At 53.6% G+C, this 17,217-nt stretch overlaps 1 protein-coding gene across 1 annotated transcript; it reads left to right on the top strand.

Moving 5' to 3' along the window:
• The first annotated feature begins 1,127 nt into the window (after positions 1-1,127).
• Positions 1,128-15,595, top strand: RAB44 (RAB44, member RAS oncogene family). The gene is made up of 17 exons (XM_062509526.1): positions 1,128-1,479; positions 2,845-3,128; positions 3,224-3,338; positions 3,566-3,737; positions 3,997-4,140; positions 4,489-4,579; positions 4,697-4,792; positions 5,098-5,285; positions 5,639-5,687; positions 5,986-6,080; positions 6,567-6,961; positions 10,640-11,197; positions 11,674-11,755; positions 12,095-12,209; positions 12,866-12,967; positions 13,771-13,847; positions 14,296-15,595. Exons 2-17 carry the CDS (start codon positions 2,919-2,921, stop codon positions 14,381-14,383), a joined length of 2,577 nt encoding a protein of 858 aa, XP_062365510.1. The 5' UTR covers positions 1,128-1,479; positions 2,845-2,918; the 3' UTR covers positions 14,384-15,595.
• Positions 15,596-17,217: the final 1,622 nt, after the last annotated feature.

Genomic DNA, 17,217 nt, shown 5'->3' with positions numbered 1-17,217 from the left:
CCTCCCTCCTGGATCATATCCCTCCTCTTGGATCATATCCCTCCTTCTGGATCATACCCCTCCTTCTGGATCATACCCTCCCTCCTGGTTCATACCCTCCCTCCTGGTTCATACCCTCCCTCCTGGTTCATACCCTCCCTCCTGGATCATACCCTCCCTCCTGGTTCATACCCTCCCTCCTGGATCATACCCTCCCTCCTGCACTGTGCCCTCCCATGACTGCTGCTGGTCCCTGTGCATGATGCCAGAGTCTTGCTGGGCAGAGGGCACAAATCAAGCTCTCTCAGTGGTATTTAGGGGTATTATTTCCCTTTAAAAGGGAACATTTTCTCCTCAAATCCTTGTGGAAAGCAAAGCCAAAATCCAACCCTCTCTGTGCAGCAACAAACATTGCAGAGGGTTGCAGGCTGAGGAGGCACACTGAGCCCCAGCCTGACCGAGGGGATGCTGAAGTTTGGAGATGCTGCAGTTTGGGGTAGCAGCTCCAGCTTTGCCCAGAGTGTGGAGAAGAACCAGCTGAGCTTTCAGTTGGCCCTGAAGAAGTGGAGGGACCCGAGCTGGCTGCTGCTTCATCAGGTTAAACAGCAAATGAGCAAAGTGTGACTGGTTCCCAGTGAGGGATTGCACCAGTTTAGACGGGCAGAGAGAGCTGGGGCATCAGCTTCCACTCCACAGCTCCTGCCCTGGGAGCCTGAGCTCAGATCTGCTGTGGGCCAGGGGATGTTTGCTCAAGTTATGCCCTAGAGATAACAGTGTTTCCTCCTGCCTGAGTTCTCTTCACATTTTGCAGCTAAAGAGAAGGAAAAATGCCTGTGGTCCATCTGATCCTCCTGTCCCCTCACAAAGCAGAGTGGCTGCAGCCCATGGGCAGCCAGTGGGTTTGGTGCTGGGTTTAAAGCTAAGAACATAATTCAGATAGGAGCCTTAAAAAAAACATCAGAGGACAGCACAGGGGGGACATCTTCAAATTCCAGGGCCAAAGAGCCTCCACAGGGGGAATTTTCAGGTTTTTCTGTCTTTCAGGGTATTATAATCCAGGGGTTGTAGATAAATCCGTATTTTGGGTTATTTGGAATCTTAAAATAACATTTGCAGTTTGTCTGCTGTTTTTCTCCCCACTCCAAACACCCCCCAGCCCCAGACCATTGCAAACCAGGAAAGGATGGAGACTGCTGCACTTCCCAATTGTTACCAGCAGCGCTTTTGCAGAGCAGCCTTGGGATCTGGGCATTTTGGGGGCACTGTGACCCTCTGGATGGGTCCTTCCCACACCCCACTTGCAGCACAGCAAACAGGAAATGTGTGAGCACCGGCAGTTGTGTCAGCCCAGAACGGAAAGTGCCTTGAGTAAGAGAGATGAGAGCAGGGCCACGGGGTGGCCTGGGCACCCTCGGGGTGGGACCAGCTCCCCTCTGACCTGAGCAGCCCCTCGACCTCGTCTGCCCCAACACTGAGCATCCCTCTTGGCACGTCAGGAGGGTAAGTCCTGCTGCTCTGGGATAGCTTGGGAATCACATGAAGAAATAGAAAAGTGAGGGAAATAAGGATGTATTTTTTGCTGTTGGGAATCCAAGGGGGTTTTTCCTGCTGCCTGTGAGGGACTGTGGCTGGGGGCCCCTTTCTGAGGCCTGGGAGCAGCACAGGGTGCTGTGGAGGGAGGCAGGACACTGGGAGCTGGTGAAGCCATGGGGGACCCTGCTTGGCTGGGGGGGGCACAATTTCCATCCCATCCCATCCCATCCCATCCCATCCCATCCCATCCCATCCCATCCCATCCCATCCCATCCCATCCCATCCCCCTGCTTGTTCAGTGCCTCCATCATGCTGTGGGCTCAGCTTACCTCCCCTGGGGCTGGGACAGGTAACCAGGGCCTTCTCCATGCCTTAAACACCTCCTTGCCCCCCAGAGCTCTCACTTCTGCTGTCTTAGAGGCTGGGACCACCACAAAGGTGTTTCTGGTCCTGTAGGACTCCAGCAACTCCACAAGACCCTCTTGCCTTAAGGGGCTGGGGCTGGTTTTGAGCCCTGTTCCCATTTCTGATGTACACTGGGTTTTATCAGGATCTGTTTCTTATGGAAAAGGGAGGGGGCAGAGAGCTGGAGGAGCTGGCATCTCCCCAGGCTGGGAAGGGAGAGCTGGGCTCAGCCAGGTCGTGCACAGCCCCTTGCTCTGCGTCACTGCTCCCCACGGCTGTGGTTCCTTTCCCTCGGAGTTTGAGCTTTGCCACACAAAGAACAGCCCCTCCTGGGGATGGCATGGTGGCTGTCAGTGACACGGCCACCCACCCAGGCTGGGGACAGGGCACTGGGGGTCCCCAGCTCAGGCCCCACAAGCCTGGGCGAGCAGCAGCGTGATGGAAACCTCCTGAGGCCTCGTGGCCCAGAGGTGACTCACAGCTGTGAAGACTGGGGGAGGAATTTTAAAAGGTGCTGCCTGAGCTCTGAGAAGGCAGGTGGAACCAGCACGTCTTGCTCAGCCCTCCAGCATCACCTTAGCTGGTCCTTTGCTGGTGTCACCTCCTGGCTCTGTCAACTCCTGGGTAGCCCTTGCTGGTGCCCTGTGCATCCTCCACAGCCGGGGAAGGGCATGGGGAGGTTTGGGATGGCTGCTTGGCCCGTGGCAGGAAGAGCTGTTCAGCAGGTGGGAGCTGGGCTGGGAGCCCCTGGGATGCCCAGCAGGAGCAGCCGTTGCTGCTGTGGATTCAGGGTCCCTGTGAGCCGTGCAATCGGAGATAAGAGCTTTCCCTTCCTGTTGCCAAACCTTCCTCAGCAATTGGGGTTTGGGCCCTCGACAGCAGCAAAATGAATTTCCAGCTCGGTCCCTCTCTGCTGTCTCCCACCAGGCCAGAGCAAAGGTGTTCAGTGAGGACAGGGCCAGCGAGGCTCAGCACCCACAGTGTCCCCTCTGGCCAGTGCCATGTCCGAGCGCCGTGCGGCCGCCAAGGGCCGGCGCTTGGGCTCCAGCCGGCGCAAGCAGCTGCAGGAGGGCTCCAGGGAGGCCCCGGGGCCAGCACCCAGCCCTGGTGAGGAGCCACCGTGGGCATCTGAAATAGTGCAGAGGGTGCAGCACCTCCTCAGTGACAGGGACGCAGAGCAGGCGGGAGCTGTCACCCGCTCGGACATGCAGGTGAGGATGGGGGTGTCTCCTGGGGTCCAGCACTGAGGGGGTCGCTGGACATGGTGTGACGGGTGGGTTTTTACCCTGATTCGCCTTGTTTTTAGAAATTGCAGGAGGAAGGTTTGCCGTGCAGCAGGGAGGAGCTGGAGCTTGTGTTCGACGGGCTGGATGTCGCTGGCACCGGGAGCTTGGGCACAGAGGAGTTCACGGCAGGGCTCTGTAAGCGCAGCCCAGGCTGATCCTGGGCACAGTCCTGGGGATTGGGAAGTGCTGCCTTTGCTCTGTGGCACAGGATCAATCATCCCCATGATCGGCTCTCAGCTCACCCCGTGCGGGGTCCTGCTGTGCTGAACTACTTTGTTGAAGCTGTGGAGGGGGAAGTCTTGGGGTTTGGGCTTTGCTCTTGCCCTGCCTGGGCAGTGAGGATTTGGGATATCTGCCAGCAGGGCAGTTCCTGAGCTCCCAAAAAGCCGCCAGGGAGCACCGGCGGCGGAAGACGGCGTCGCGGAGGGTCCGGCTGGTCCTCCCTGCCCCGGCCCTGGAAGGGGTGGACAGCGAGGAGCGCAGACATTTCGCTGCCTTCATGGAGCAGCTGGGCACAGGCAACCTCCTGGAAGAGTAAGTGCCCTGCTTGGTACCCCTGGGTGTCCTGCAGGATGGATAGAGGGGGAAAGGCTTGGGGCAGGAGAGCAGCACATGGGCAGGGAGCCCAGAAATGCCTTGGAGGTGCCTTTGGCCTGAGCATAGGAACAGGGTCAGTGACCCCAGTGCTCACCTGTCCTCACACACCTTAAGAAGTGTGAGTTAAATGACTCAGCTGGACCGACTTTGGGGGTTCTGGGGGGATGCTCACCCCAAAACACTCCTCTCCCTGCAGAGAGGAGATCTGGCAGCTCTGGGTGAAGCTCCGGCAGGATGAGCCCCAGCTGCTGGACAACCTGGAGGAATTCCTGGCCAAGATGAGGCACCGCATCCAAGAAGCCAGGAGCGAGAAGGAGGCTTTGGAGCTGGCTCTGAACAAGTGAGTGACCCCAGGGTAGTGCACAGGGATAGCACAGGAGGGATGGGGACAGGGATGGGGCTCTGAGGGGGCCACCCCAGCCGTGCGGAGAAGCCTGGGTGCTTTCAGCATATCCACCAGAGGCCGGAGCAGAGATTTTGCCGATGTTTGGGGTCGGGCTCCCTCTACAGCCACGGATGGGATGGTAAAAAGGCCGGACTCGGACTGCCGGACACGTCCGTGCTGGCTGACACCCTCCGGGCAAACCAAGCCGCAGCCTGAGGCTCCCGAGGGCAGCGTGGGGTCCCAGGGTCCTGCACCCCCTGTAGCGGGGTCTCACACCCCTCCCCGACCCTGCTGTCACCACAGGCGTGTGGCCGAGCACGACAAGGACGTGCAGCAGCTCTGCGAGGCTCTGGAGCAGCAGATCCAGCAGGAGCAGCTGCGGCTGCAGCAGCAGGTGGGTTCTGTCCCCCGGCTGCTCCTGTTCCCTTGCTGGCCGTGCCGGGGGGACCCAGCACCCCAAACCCCCTCGGCCGATGGTTGAGCGGGTGCCAGTGTCCTTGTGCCACCCCAGAGCATGGCCCGGAGCCAGCAGCACGGCGAGGAGCTGCAGCGAGTGCTGGATGCCAGCGAGAGGGAGGTGCAGCGCTTGGTCGCGGCGCAGGTGGAGGTGGGCTGGCCACAACCCCCCCTTTGTGCGTCAGGGGTCCTTGGGCTGTGCTGCAACAACCCCACGGTGCTGCACGGCTGATCCCGGCGTGTCCCCACCAGCCCTTGCTGCAGGTTCTGTCACACAGAACCCTTTACACATCCATCCCCGCACTCCCCTCCATCCCCAGAGGACACAAGTTGAGTTTCCCACCCACCACTCTCCTGGTGGGGGTGTAATTCAGCCCCGGGTCTAGAGGAGGTGGTTATGAATTATTGTGGTGGGGATTTTGGCGGGCTGTGAGTGTCCTGGTTGCCATCCCGCAGCTGGAGCGGCGCTGCCGCAGCCTCCACAGCTCCCAGCAAGTCACCAGCAGGGAGAACCAGCAGCTGGAGGAGAGCAACCGGGCCCTGGAGCATCACCTGCAGCACCTGCACCAGCAGCTGCAGCAGACCCAGGGCCACCTGAGGACAATGAGGGCTACAGTGGTTTGGGAGCACATGGGAGAGCCTGGGTGAGTAGCTGAATGACCCTGTGTCACTCGTGTCCCCACACATCATTTCTTCTTGGATGGGGAATGAGTGGGATGGACCTCAGCCATCACGGTGCAAGTTAATCATGGTTTGGTGTGCAAAACATCAGAGGAAAAAGAAGGACTATCAGCCCCATGCAGTGAATGTCCTCTGGAGGACAGTGCCAGAGAGATGGGGGTGTCCTTCACCCAGGAGGGCTCAATAGGACTGACCCAAGGACTGGGTTTTGCTGACCTGCTCTACCACTGACACTGTCACTCTGCCCCTGGTGCAGGGGTGGATATGGTGAAGAGAATGGAGCTCCTATTTTGACCCTTGTGCTCTGTGTTTGCAGGGACAGAGTGGTGGCAGAGTTACCCATCGAGGTGCCAATGTCCCCACAGGTACTTCAGCTGGATGTGTGGGGACAGGACAGGCGACCAGGACCTTGTGCTGCTCTGTTTGGGACTGCTGAGGAGCTCAAGAGCACAGGGTGCTCCTGCACTGCCTCCTCTAAAGGCTCCCTCAAACGGGGCTGGTGCAGATGTTTGGGAAGGGAGGGGCTTGCAGCACCTTACTTCTGGTGCCCCCAAGATTTTGGGTGGGTACAGCTGGATATCAGAGAACTCCACATCGTTTCAGGTGGATATTCTCCCTCACAAAACGTTTTTCTCTGTCCTTTTCCCACCCTGTTTCCTGCAGCTGAGTCCTGGGAAGAGCGAGAAGTTCCGCTCCGAGATGCGGATCAGGCTGGGATCCCAGAGCAGCGAGAGCAAAGCCAAGAGCCCTCACCAAGTGTAAGGGGTGCTGCTGCTCCCATGTGTGCCCCTGGGGTCTGCGAGCTGGGGCTGAGCCCCAGGCTCTCCCTCCACCCTCCCCTGGCAAACAGTGATATTTTGTCCTTTTAGCACTCCTCTCCCACCCACTCATCTCTCACTCTGGAGCTTACATCTCTTATCCCAGCTCATCATTCCCTTGGCTCAGGAACTTGCTGTACCTGGTTGAGAGTTGTGTTTCCCTGTCTGATAATGTCAATATGGGTACTGGGAAGAGGCCAGGATGCAGGCCCGGGTCTGGCTCCCTGCATGTGCATCCCCCTTTCCCCTGCCCCCACTGCTGCCTGTGTGAACTCCAAATGGACCCAGAGGGGAAATAAAATCAGGTTTGGAGAGGGATGAGGTGAGGCTGTAGATCAGAGACCCTCTGGGACTGACTGGGGATGGGAGGGAGCTGGAGCCTAACTTGGGAGCTGGTTCATTGCCCCCATTTTCTGCCCTTTCCAGGGTTTGGGAAATGCTGCCAGCAGAAACAAACCTTCCAGGAACCCCACGGAAAGCAAGCTCTGCAGAAGAGGACCCCTTCCCAGAATCTCTGAAAGAGGAAGGTGTCTCTGACCAAAGCTCTTTGCTAAGAGAGATGAATGATGCAATTGCCGCTCTGAGCAAACATCTGAAGGCAGAGGCACTGGGTGCACCCCCTGCCCTGGCAGACACTCCCTGTCACCCCTGGGACAATGCTGAGCCCAAAACGGGGCCAGAGGCAGCCACAGCCCATGAAACAACCCCTGGGATCCTTCAGGAGACCCTCCCTGGCCATGTGCACCATGAGCTGCTGGAAGGAGACCTGCAAGAGGGACCAGCCACAGCTGAGCTTCGTGCTCCGGATGTGACACAGGCTGGTGGGTCCACAGGAGCTGGGCACTGCATGGCTCAGGAGCCAGGGGCAGAGCAGGGAGAGAGCCCAGACGAGGCACAGAGAATGTTATTCCTGCAAGGAAAGGGTGCTGGTTTGGAGGAGATGGTGCTAAATGTGGCTGAGCATCTGGGAGAGAGCATGGAGACAGGACAGCAGGTGCTGACTAAGGTGGAGGGAGAAGGGTGGCTGCAGAAAAAAACAGCTTGGGCAAAACCACAGCTCCTGGGAGATGTTGAGGAAGTGGAGATAAGCCAAAGAGAAGATTTGGAGGCAGGTCTGGGGCCACCTGAGCCTGGGCAGGAAGGCGTAGCAGTGGGACAGTGCCTTGCCACGGACGAGCAGCAGGCAGGCAGGATGCTGGGTGAGTGTGTGCAGGTCCCAGGCACGGCGCTGCAGGAACGGGCTGAGCCAGCATCGGGGCTCCCTGGGAAACTGCAGACCGAGCTGGGAGAGCACCTGGAGCCACAGCCACCATCCTGGGCAGAGGAACAAGTGGAAGCAGCCCATGAGGTGAAAGTGGCTCCTGGCCCAGGAGTGCTGGATGAGGAGCGTGCCAGGAGGGAGGTGCAGCCCCGAGGAGAGACCACGGACTCCAAAGTGCTGGAGGTGCTGCCAGCCCAAGCTGAGAGTGCAGGGAGCAGCAGAGCCGGGGGCGAGGAAGAGGAGATGGAGGAAGCAGAGCCCAGGGAGGCAGAGCAGCAGCAGCAGGGTGGGTGTGCCTGGGGAGGCACAAGGTGGAGAGGGAGCGTGGGCACTCTGGAGCCACCGGCAGCGGCTGTGCCACCCACCCACGGCCAGGGAGGGGTGGGAACAGATGTGGAACTGATGGAGGCCCAGAGCAGCACCAACATGGAGCTGCTGGCAGAGGTGGAGGCAGATCTGCAGGTCTGGAATGAGACTGGATCCCCAGGGATACGGGAGGGAGGGGGTGTGGATCCAGGTGTGCAGCTGGAGAAGGATAAACCAGAGGTAGGGCTGGGAGGAGAAATGGGGGCTGCTGCAGGGTACAGTGAGGGTCCTTCCCCAGCAGAAACACCTGTGGGCAGCCCAGACTTGTGTGGGCTGTTCCCAGTTAAGTCTCAGGCACTGGAACTGCTGGAGGCAGATTTGCAGCTCTCTGTGGGTCTCAGCCCAGAACCCCCCCAGGGACGGAAGGGGGAAAGAGTTGTTCAGCACCAAGAGAATGAGGAAGAGCATGGAGCACAAGGACAGGGTGAGCACGGACTGCCACATGAGCCCGTGCCTCGTCCTGGTGGAGTGAACCTGGATCAGGGAGAGGAGGGTGGTGCAGGTCTGCAACCAGGGGAAGAGGCTGAAAGTCTGGACACAATGGAAGATCAGAGCAGTGGTGCCAATGTGCAGCTGATTGCAGGGAGGGATGAGCTCAGCCTGACCCCAGGAGAAAGCACAGAGGCAGATCTGCAGCCCTCGGGTGAGACTGGATCCTCGGAGACTGAGCAGGGAGGGAGGTTGGATTCAGATGTGCAGCCCCTAGATCAGATGATTAATGCAGAGTTAGTGGAAGTGGGAGCAGAGGATGCTCAGGAAGACACACAGCTGTCAGAAGGTCTCAGCCCAGGAGTCCCACAGGGAGGAGAAATTGGAACAAATGTTGAGATGGAGAAGGAGGACGATGGGGCACAAGGAGAGGGAAAGGGTGAGCTGCCACATGAGCCTGTGCTTGATGTGCGGGGATCAGGAGCTGGGCAGGGAGAGGGGACTGGTGAAGACATGCAAGCACAGGAAGAGGATGAAAATCTGGACACTGCTGAGGGCCAGGGCAGTGGTGCCAATGTGCAGCTGATTGCAGAGGGGGATGAGCTCAGCCTGACCCCAGGAGAAAGCACAGAGGCAGATCTGCAGCTCATGGGTGAGGCTGGATCCTCAGGGACAGAGCAGGGAGGGTGTCTGGGTTCAGATGTGCATCCCCTGGCCCAGAAGGATAAAGAAGAGTTTTTGGAAGTGGAGGCAGAGGATGCCCAGGCAGATATGATGTTCCATGAGGGTACCAGCCCAGGGGCTCCACGGGGATGGGAAGGTAAAGGAGCTTTTCAGCTGGAGGAGGAGGAGGATGGTGCACAAGGACAGGGTGAGCATGGGCTGCCAAATCAGCCAGTGCCTCATCTGCAGGGATCAAGGGTCAGGCTGGAAGAGGGGGTTGAGGAAGACATTCAAGCACAGGAGGATGCTGAAAGTCTGGACACAATGGAAGATCAGAGCAGTGGTGCCAATGTGCAGCTGATTGCAGAGGGAGATGAGCTGAAATCAGCCTCAGGAGAAAGCACAGAGGCAGATCTGCAGTCCTTAAGCCCCACTGATTCCATGGGGACAGAGCAGGGAGGGTGTGTGGGTTCAGATGTGCTTCAGCTGGATCAGGGGGATAAAGCAGAGTATTTGGAAGTGGAGGCAGAAGTTGCCCAGGCAGATCTGCAGCCGTGTGGGGGCTTCAGCCAAGAAACCCCTTGGGGAGGTGAGGGTGGAAGAGCTGTTCAGATTGAGGAGGATGAGGAAGAGCATGGAGCACAAGGACAGGGTGAGCACGGACTGCCACATGAGCCCGTGCCTCGTCCTGGTGGAGTGAACCTGGATCAGGGAGAGGAGGGTGGTGCAGGTCTGCAACCAGGGGAAGAGGCTGAAAGTCTGGACACAATGGAAGATCAGAGCAGTGGTGCCAATGTGCAGCTGATTGCAGGGAGGGATGAGCTCAGCCTGACCCCAGGAGAAAGCACAGAGGCAGACCTGCAGCCCTCGGGTGAGACTGGATCCTCGGAGACTGAGCAGGGAGGGAGGTTGGATTCAGATGTGCTTCTGCTGGATCAGGGAGATAAAGCAGACTTAGTGGAAGTGGGAGCAGAGGATGTCCAGGCAGATCTGCAGCTGTGTGTGGGTCTCAGCCCAGGGGTTGCATGGGGAGGGGAGTCGGGAAGAGTTGTTCAGATTGAGGAGGATGAGGAGGATGGGGCACAAGGACAAGGTGAGAATGGGCTGCCACAGGAGTCTGTGCTTGGTCCAGAGGGAGCACAAGGACGAAAGGGAGAGGGGGCTGGTGGAGGAGGACAGCCACAGGAGGAGGCTGGAAGCCTGGACACACTGGAGGCCCAGAACACTCATGCTAATGTGCAGGTGTTTACTGATCAGCAGAAACCCAAATCAGGCTCAGGAGGGTGCACGGAGGCAGATCTGACACCTTTGGGTGCAGCTGGGATGTGGGAAGGGGAGCAGAGCCTCACTCTAGGTTTGGAGGCAGCCCTGGGTGCATCTCCTACTGCAAACCCATGGGAAGGAGCTGCTGCTGCAGATGTGCTCCCTCCAGCTGAGGCTGTTTGGTGTCCTGAGCCTGTCACTGCTGCAGAGGGCCCTAGTCTGGAAGCAAAACTGGCAGAATGTATTGGTCCTGAGGGGCAGATTCTGGAGGCACAGGAATTACTGCAGGGAGGGAAGGCTCCTGCAAAGGGGAAGTTTCTGGATGGAGCTCACGGGCTGGAGGTGGCACAGGGAGAGAGGCTGGAGGCAGGGGTGAAGAATGGAGTGAAAACTCAGGGTCTAGGACTAAACCAGGGCCACCATGACACTGCCTTGGCCTCCCTGGTCTCCGAGGGGCTGTTACAAATCAGCCCCCAAAAGCTGGAAACGATGATGCAGGAGGATGTTCTCATTCCAGATGTGTGGCGGCTTTGTGCTCCGGGACAGGCAGCCCAAAGGGAGCCTCAGGAGCAGGTTTCAGCACAGGGACATGAGGGGAGGCTTCACATGGTGGCCAAACAGCCAGAGGGGGAGATACCACCCACGATGGAACCAGAGCACACAGCTGCTGCACCTGCTGAGAGTCCAAAGCAAGAGGTGCCACCAGCATCAACACTGCACACAGTGCAGCCAGAAGGTGCTGGGAGTGAGCAGCTGGGGATGGTCCCCGGAGATAACTCACTGGGGCAAAGGCAGCTCTTGGGAGAACAGAGCAAAGACTTCAGTGTTGGTCAACGAGAGAAGATGCAAGAATTTGGTCAGAAAATGAGCCCGAAAGATGAACCCAGCCCAGGAGAGCCAGGGGCTGTGACTGCAGGTGGGGCAGGAGCTGCCCCAAGGGGTTGTCCTAAAACTCCCCTGGACCCAGACCACCTGTACAACGTGCTGTTTGTTGGGGACTCCCACGTGGGCAAGACGTCGTTCCTGTACCGTTTGCAAGCTGACACCTTCAACCCCCACCTCACGGCCACTGTGGGTAGGTCTCCTCCATTCCCTCTCCAAGCATCTGCTTGGATCATGGCTGCAATTCCCTTTCCTCCACCCCACAAACTTCTGGAGGTCACCACATGCCTGTTACAGCTCATGCCAAGCGTGTTGAACAGCCAGTCCCCAGGGGCCAGCCAGAACCCAAGCCACCATGCCTGGATGCTCATGGGCAGGAAATGCTGCTCCTCCCTGTCCTCCCTAAGGCACCAGCAACCATGGCCCAGTGCTTTCCTCTCTTCTTTGCCTTCCAGCTCCAGTCTCCTCTCTTCACCAACCCGGTTTTATTCATCATGAGATGAGTGACCTTCCCAATATCCTGTGATTAACTGTCTAGAAGCCAGAGGTTCACCTGGGACCAACCCCTGGAGCTGCAGCCTCAGACCATGCCCCTGTTGCTTCTCCATCCATCTTCTGTCACCGGGCAGAACTCTGCAGTATCAAAACATCCCCTCTTGTGTCTTCCAGGACTGGATTATCAGATCAAAAGCCTCGTTGTGGATAACAAGCGCTTTGCTCTCCGTCTGTGGGACTCAGCTGGTCAGGAAAGGTGAGTTGCTCTGCTGCTTGAGGACACAAGCTGGAGTGGTTTTTTTTCCCCCTGTTACTTTAGGGGCAATTAATATTCTTGGCTTTGCTAAGCAAAGGTGAGGTTGCTCAAGGAGGGACTCTGTACAGTATGTGATCTGATAAAAGGATAATAAAGGAAGTAATTAAGATAAAACTAGCATTAAGACTGTTCCTGTGGCCCCTGCCATCAGGACAAGAGCCAAATCTGGGGGTTGCCTGTTTTGTAGACCTTCATTCCCACCTTTTCCAGTAGGATTTCACATCACCCCTAAGCAGAACCTCCTTACACCATCCCGGTCACCATCCCAAATGCCCGCAGGTACCGCAGCATGACCAAGCAGTTTTTCCGGAAGGCGGACGGGGTGGTGCTGATGTACGACATCACCTCCGACTACTCCTTCTGCGACCTGCGCTACTGGCTCAGCTGCATCCAGGTGGGGGAGGTCCCGAGCTCCCGGGACTGATAGGAGTGGCCAAGCCCTTTGGAAAGGGTATTCTGCATTGCTTTCATTATAAAATAATTTTTCGTGAAGGATTAGAGTCAGATACGGACGATTTTCACACGTTGGCAGTGTTTCCCAGGGTAATTTGTTGATAGCACCAGTAGGGTAATGATTAACTCTTAAACAATTAATAACTAGTGCAAAGGAATGGAAAAAGTTGCTTTTACATCAAGAATAGTCCACTTTGAGTCCTGCGGAATGGGAGGTGATTCAAGGCTTATTAAAAACTTCTTTTCAGAGATTTCCAGTTGACACAAAGCCAGTGTTTGAAAATGCTGAAACAAAATAGGATATTGCCTGTAAAAGCCCAGCCAGATCACCTTCAGGGGTCAGCTGCAGTTGAACACAAAGTGAATTCATTACGAGTGTAACTCATCCAGTGCTCTGTCCTGTTAATAGACATGGACAGACGACTGAGGAGGAAAAAATAATTTCTTAAATGCTGCTGAACTTATTTAAGAATTTAAAATTTTGTTATTAACCCAAATTCATGGGTGTCAGTCACGGTGTTCCAGGATATGTGTAGGCCAGCTGGGATTCAAGGAAGATTTTGAAGCTGTCCTGATCTTCCCTTCTTTCTCACTCAGGAAGCAGCAGAGGATGGAGTTGCTGTTCTGCTTCTTGGGAACAAAACCGACTGTGCTGCCCAGAGAAAGGTCCCTACAAAGGAGGGGGAATGCCTGGCCAAGGTAGGTGGTGAAGCACAGACACCCAGGCAGGGCAGGGACAGCTAAGGATGGACACCACCAACCTGGAAAGCTGGAGAAAGGGGAAAGCCCTGAATTTACCCCTCATGCATCACTGCAGCTGACAAAATGTTCTCTGAACCCATCTCCCTTGCTTTCCCTTTGCCACTTTAATTTTGCCTTAGTACCATTCCAGTCAATTGATTTATGGAACTGGATTTGTAAATTCAAACATTTTCAGCTCTGCTTAACTTTGCTGTGAAGTGTTGAGTATCTTCCCAGAATCATAAAAAAATTAACCCACTGAGCACTATCCTGAAATTATTGAAGTTTGATTAATCTCTTCAAACTTAGATGGCTAATAAAAATTAGGTGAGGAGAATTAGAAGAATCTCACCCTTACTGACTTAATTTTAAAGCTTAAGGGACATGGGCCCAGAATCCATAGACCAGTGTTACAAATGGAGATGAGGAATAGATGCTTATTTTCCCAAACTGGTAGGGAACAAAAGAGTTGGGAACATCTAGTTATGCCTCTCTCTGTGTTCACTCCCATAACCAGAAGGCATCACAAATTCTTCTGTCTGTGCAGTCAGCCTTTTACTTGGTATTAAAAGCTGGTGTTGCAGCAACCAGAAAATCTGGATTTCACCCTCATGTTCCAGTGAATAAGTTACTGAGTTATTTGTTTCCTTGATTCCCTCCTGTTTCCCCATGACTGGGACAATCCCATGGCTATTTATTCCCACATGAAGCTATTCCAGTGCAAGAACATTCCATTTCTATTTGGGGTCTGTGTTTTCCAGGAGCATCAGCTCATGTTTTACGAGTGCAGTGCTGCCTCGGGCCACAACGTCTTTGAGTCCATGGTCAGCTTCACCAGGTGAGCCATGAGCTTGGATTTTTTCCAGATGTCCTCCATTTAATGGGCTCCCTCCCTGCTTTTTTAACTCCAAATACTGGGATGTCATTGTCACCGGAGACTCCATGCCCAAATGTCAGGGAAAACTCAGGGCAGCACAAGCTGGGATGAGCACTTAGCACTGCCCTAACTTGTCTCCTGAAGAACCAGCATTGCAAGGAGGTGAATAAAACCCTCTTGGGGATGCTGCTGATTTCTCTCTGGCTTGACTGAAACAAGTTCTGTCTGTCATCTGATTTAGGCTGGCATTTTTAGGAGCACCCCCAGCTCTCTGATCACACAGAGCTGGAAGGATCCTGACTCCTTTCAGCTGTGCTGAGCCTCTTGTACCAAGGCTTGTCAAAACAAACAGCACAGCAATACAAAATATGGGGGAAACATTCAGCTAATGTACTTTCTTTTCTCCCAGGTTGCTCAAAATTCGTGAAGATGAATTGAAAAATAAGGCAGAAGAGGTACCGAAGGCACCCCAGAAGAAAAACAGCTGCTGCTGGTGATGGACAGACACCCCACACACTGATCTCAAACTGCACCTACAGCCAGGAAAGCATAAAAATAGGCCTTGGACACCTCTTTTCCTGTGTGTCTTCCTTGCCTGATCTTCTTTGGATGCTGAGAGCAAAAGCTGCTGTGGGGGACCCCCTCCCATTCCCTCAGAGCACACCCAAATACTTCTCAGGGAACTTTACCACTTTCTTTTGGAGAACAAAAGTAGGGCAAAAAAAGAGGCAGAAAAGGAACCCAGCTGGGTCTGAGATGCTACAAAGGTACTGGAAGCATCAGGGAGTAAACCCAAGCTTTGGGATTGATGAAATGAAAACCTGAAGCCATCCAAGTGTATAAAACAAGGGGGTTTTGTGCTGTTGGTGCTCTGGGCTGTGGGGACTTCTGCTCTGGCTTTGCAATCAGATTGGATTTGATCAGGAACAATGAGATACTCAGTATATTCTAAATGCACTTAAATCCCTGCAATGAGACAAGATAAAGCAAATTTTTCCCTTCCCTGGCTTATCTTGCCAGAGAGCAGTGATGGGGCTTGACAGAAACTACTGAGTATTTTGCTCAAAATAAATTCAAAAGCCCCGAGAGCATGTCCAGGATAAGAAGAAGATAAATGCTTGCAAGAGTTTTTTTTTTTTTTTTTTTTTTCATTGCAGCAGATCTCAGGCTGGGCACAGTAGAACAAGCTGCTGCATCCCACCCTTGTGCTCTTTGTGAAGTACTGAATTGTTTTGAAATCCAGCTTGAAAAATCTAAATAAACACATGTCACAATTTCAAGGGGGTTTTTGTTATCTTTTCATAGCTTGATTTTTTTTTCAGAAAAAACTACATACAGATTAAATAAATAAGAATACAAGTGCCATATTTTAGTATTTTATATGTTCCATGTAAATCCCAGCAGTTCAACAGGTGTATTTAAAGACTGCTTATGTGCAGAGTTTGGGGAAATAAATCTGCCTAGCTGGGTTTGTTTTTTGTTGCTATTATTATTAATATGTACATAATGGCAAAGCATAATAGTAATCAGTTTGTGCTTTAGAAAAATAAAGTGACAACAGGAGTTGGACTTCTAGCAACACTGTACATTTTCATATATAATTATATATCTTTTTAATATATTAGCTTCACCAGCCAGGGTCCAACTTTGCAGCAGCTCTGGAATTTCTGAGTCCTTTAAAGATGATTTATTTCTCCTGCATATCCAAATTTATCATTCCAGTACCTCTCTCTGTACCCTAAGTCTCCATCCTCTGCATCTCCCCCCAGCCTATCACAAGGCATTTTCCTTTTGCCCCCTCATTGAAACACTTTATTTTCTTAATGCAATATATTTAATGCTCCCATTCCCTGTCCATCCCTCTTTACTGTATTTCTTTATACAATATTTTTAGTGATGAAGCAGCTCCTGAGGAAGGATTTTTGTGGCTCAGCTCAGAGCTGTGCCTGGGCTTGGTATTTGGGAATGGCTTTTTCTTGTTGTTCGGGATGCTCTTCACTATTTCTTCTTTTATTTAAAAATAATATAAATTCAAGTGTACTTTGCAAATTTGATCCATAATAAGAGAAGCACCATTTCAGCCTGATCAACCCAAAAACTTCTTTCTACTGGGTCTGTAACTCTTCTCTATGTAAAGCCACCAATCAGATAAGCTTTTCCTTTTGCTTAAATACGCTGGGATTGCACGTGGAAGCCACTGCTTGGCTGAGTGGCAGCAGGATTGTGCAAGAAACAGTTTTATTTGATTCCAAAATGAAGAGTTGAGGACGTGGAGGCTGAATTTTCCCATTAGATGGCAGCAGCTGCAGCAATTCCTCGCCACTGCAATATTGCTGCTGCAGGGAAGGACCAGGGAGCTCAAACAGGGCCCAGAGGCTTCCAAAAGGCTTCCCAGAACAAAAGGCTTCCCAGAACAGGCAGAAAAAAATGTCTATCTTATTCCTCTGGAAATCATCTCCAGAAAAAAGGATGAAGTTTGTGCCCAAAGCATGAATTACTCCACTCCAAACCTCCCCGCCAAACTTGGAAATGAATTTTTCATTTTCAGGCTGGGAGAAACACCAGGCAGGCAATAAATCACATTGGAAAACATGGGTAGCATGTTGCACTTGAAAGCATCTTTCACCTTTAATAATTCACGTCCCAGCAAACATTCCCACTCTGGGATCAAAGGCACCGCTCCTTTGCAAGCCATTAAACGCCTGCACGAGTATTTGGAGGAGGATCAAGGCCTGGGATATTAATAGCAAGAGGGAAATGCATACTTATTTGGACCACAGGATGCTTTTTTTTTTTTTAATCAGGTGGTTTCCTTTTAAGCTGTTTGAAATTCCTCAAGGTGCTCCACAAGAATTAGAGAAGCTGCCTCAGCCAAGCCAAAATTGGGAAGATCTCGGCTAGCAGCCCAAAGTCAGCAGGCATTTACCACCATCCTGCTTGGATGAATCCACCTTGGAAGCTGAGAACCCACACGAGCTTCTGACAAGTTGGAACAAATCTTTGACCGCAGCTTTCAGTGCCCCAGCCATGGGATTTGGGTTTTGCCCAGGAGTGTCTCCCAAAATTTCACCCCATTCCCCTGGAAAGGCAGTAAAATTGAGATGAGGAGACAATCCCACTCCCTGGGCCAGGATTGACAGGGCAGGAAATCCAAACCTGGGTAGAGGAAGTCCTTTTTCTTGCAATGTTTAATTCATCTGCAGAACTCAGCGCTGCAGGAAGTTGTTGAGGCCGAGAACTTAAACAAGGCTGAAATTTAAACAAGGTTGCTCTAAAGGGACCTGGTCTAGTGGAACGGGGTGGGGGGTGGAATGAGATGATCTTTAATGTT

Source organism: Cinclus cinclus, chromosome 27, assembly GCF_963662255.1.
Source record: "Cinclus cinclus chromosome 27, bCinCin1.1, whole genome shotgun sequence".
Classification (NCBI taxonomy): domain Eukaryota; kingdom Metazoa; phylum Chordata; class Aves; order Passeriformes; family Cinclidae; genus Cinclus; species Cinclus cinclus.
This window is presented reverse-complemented; position numbering and strand designations above follow the sequence as displayed.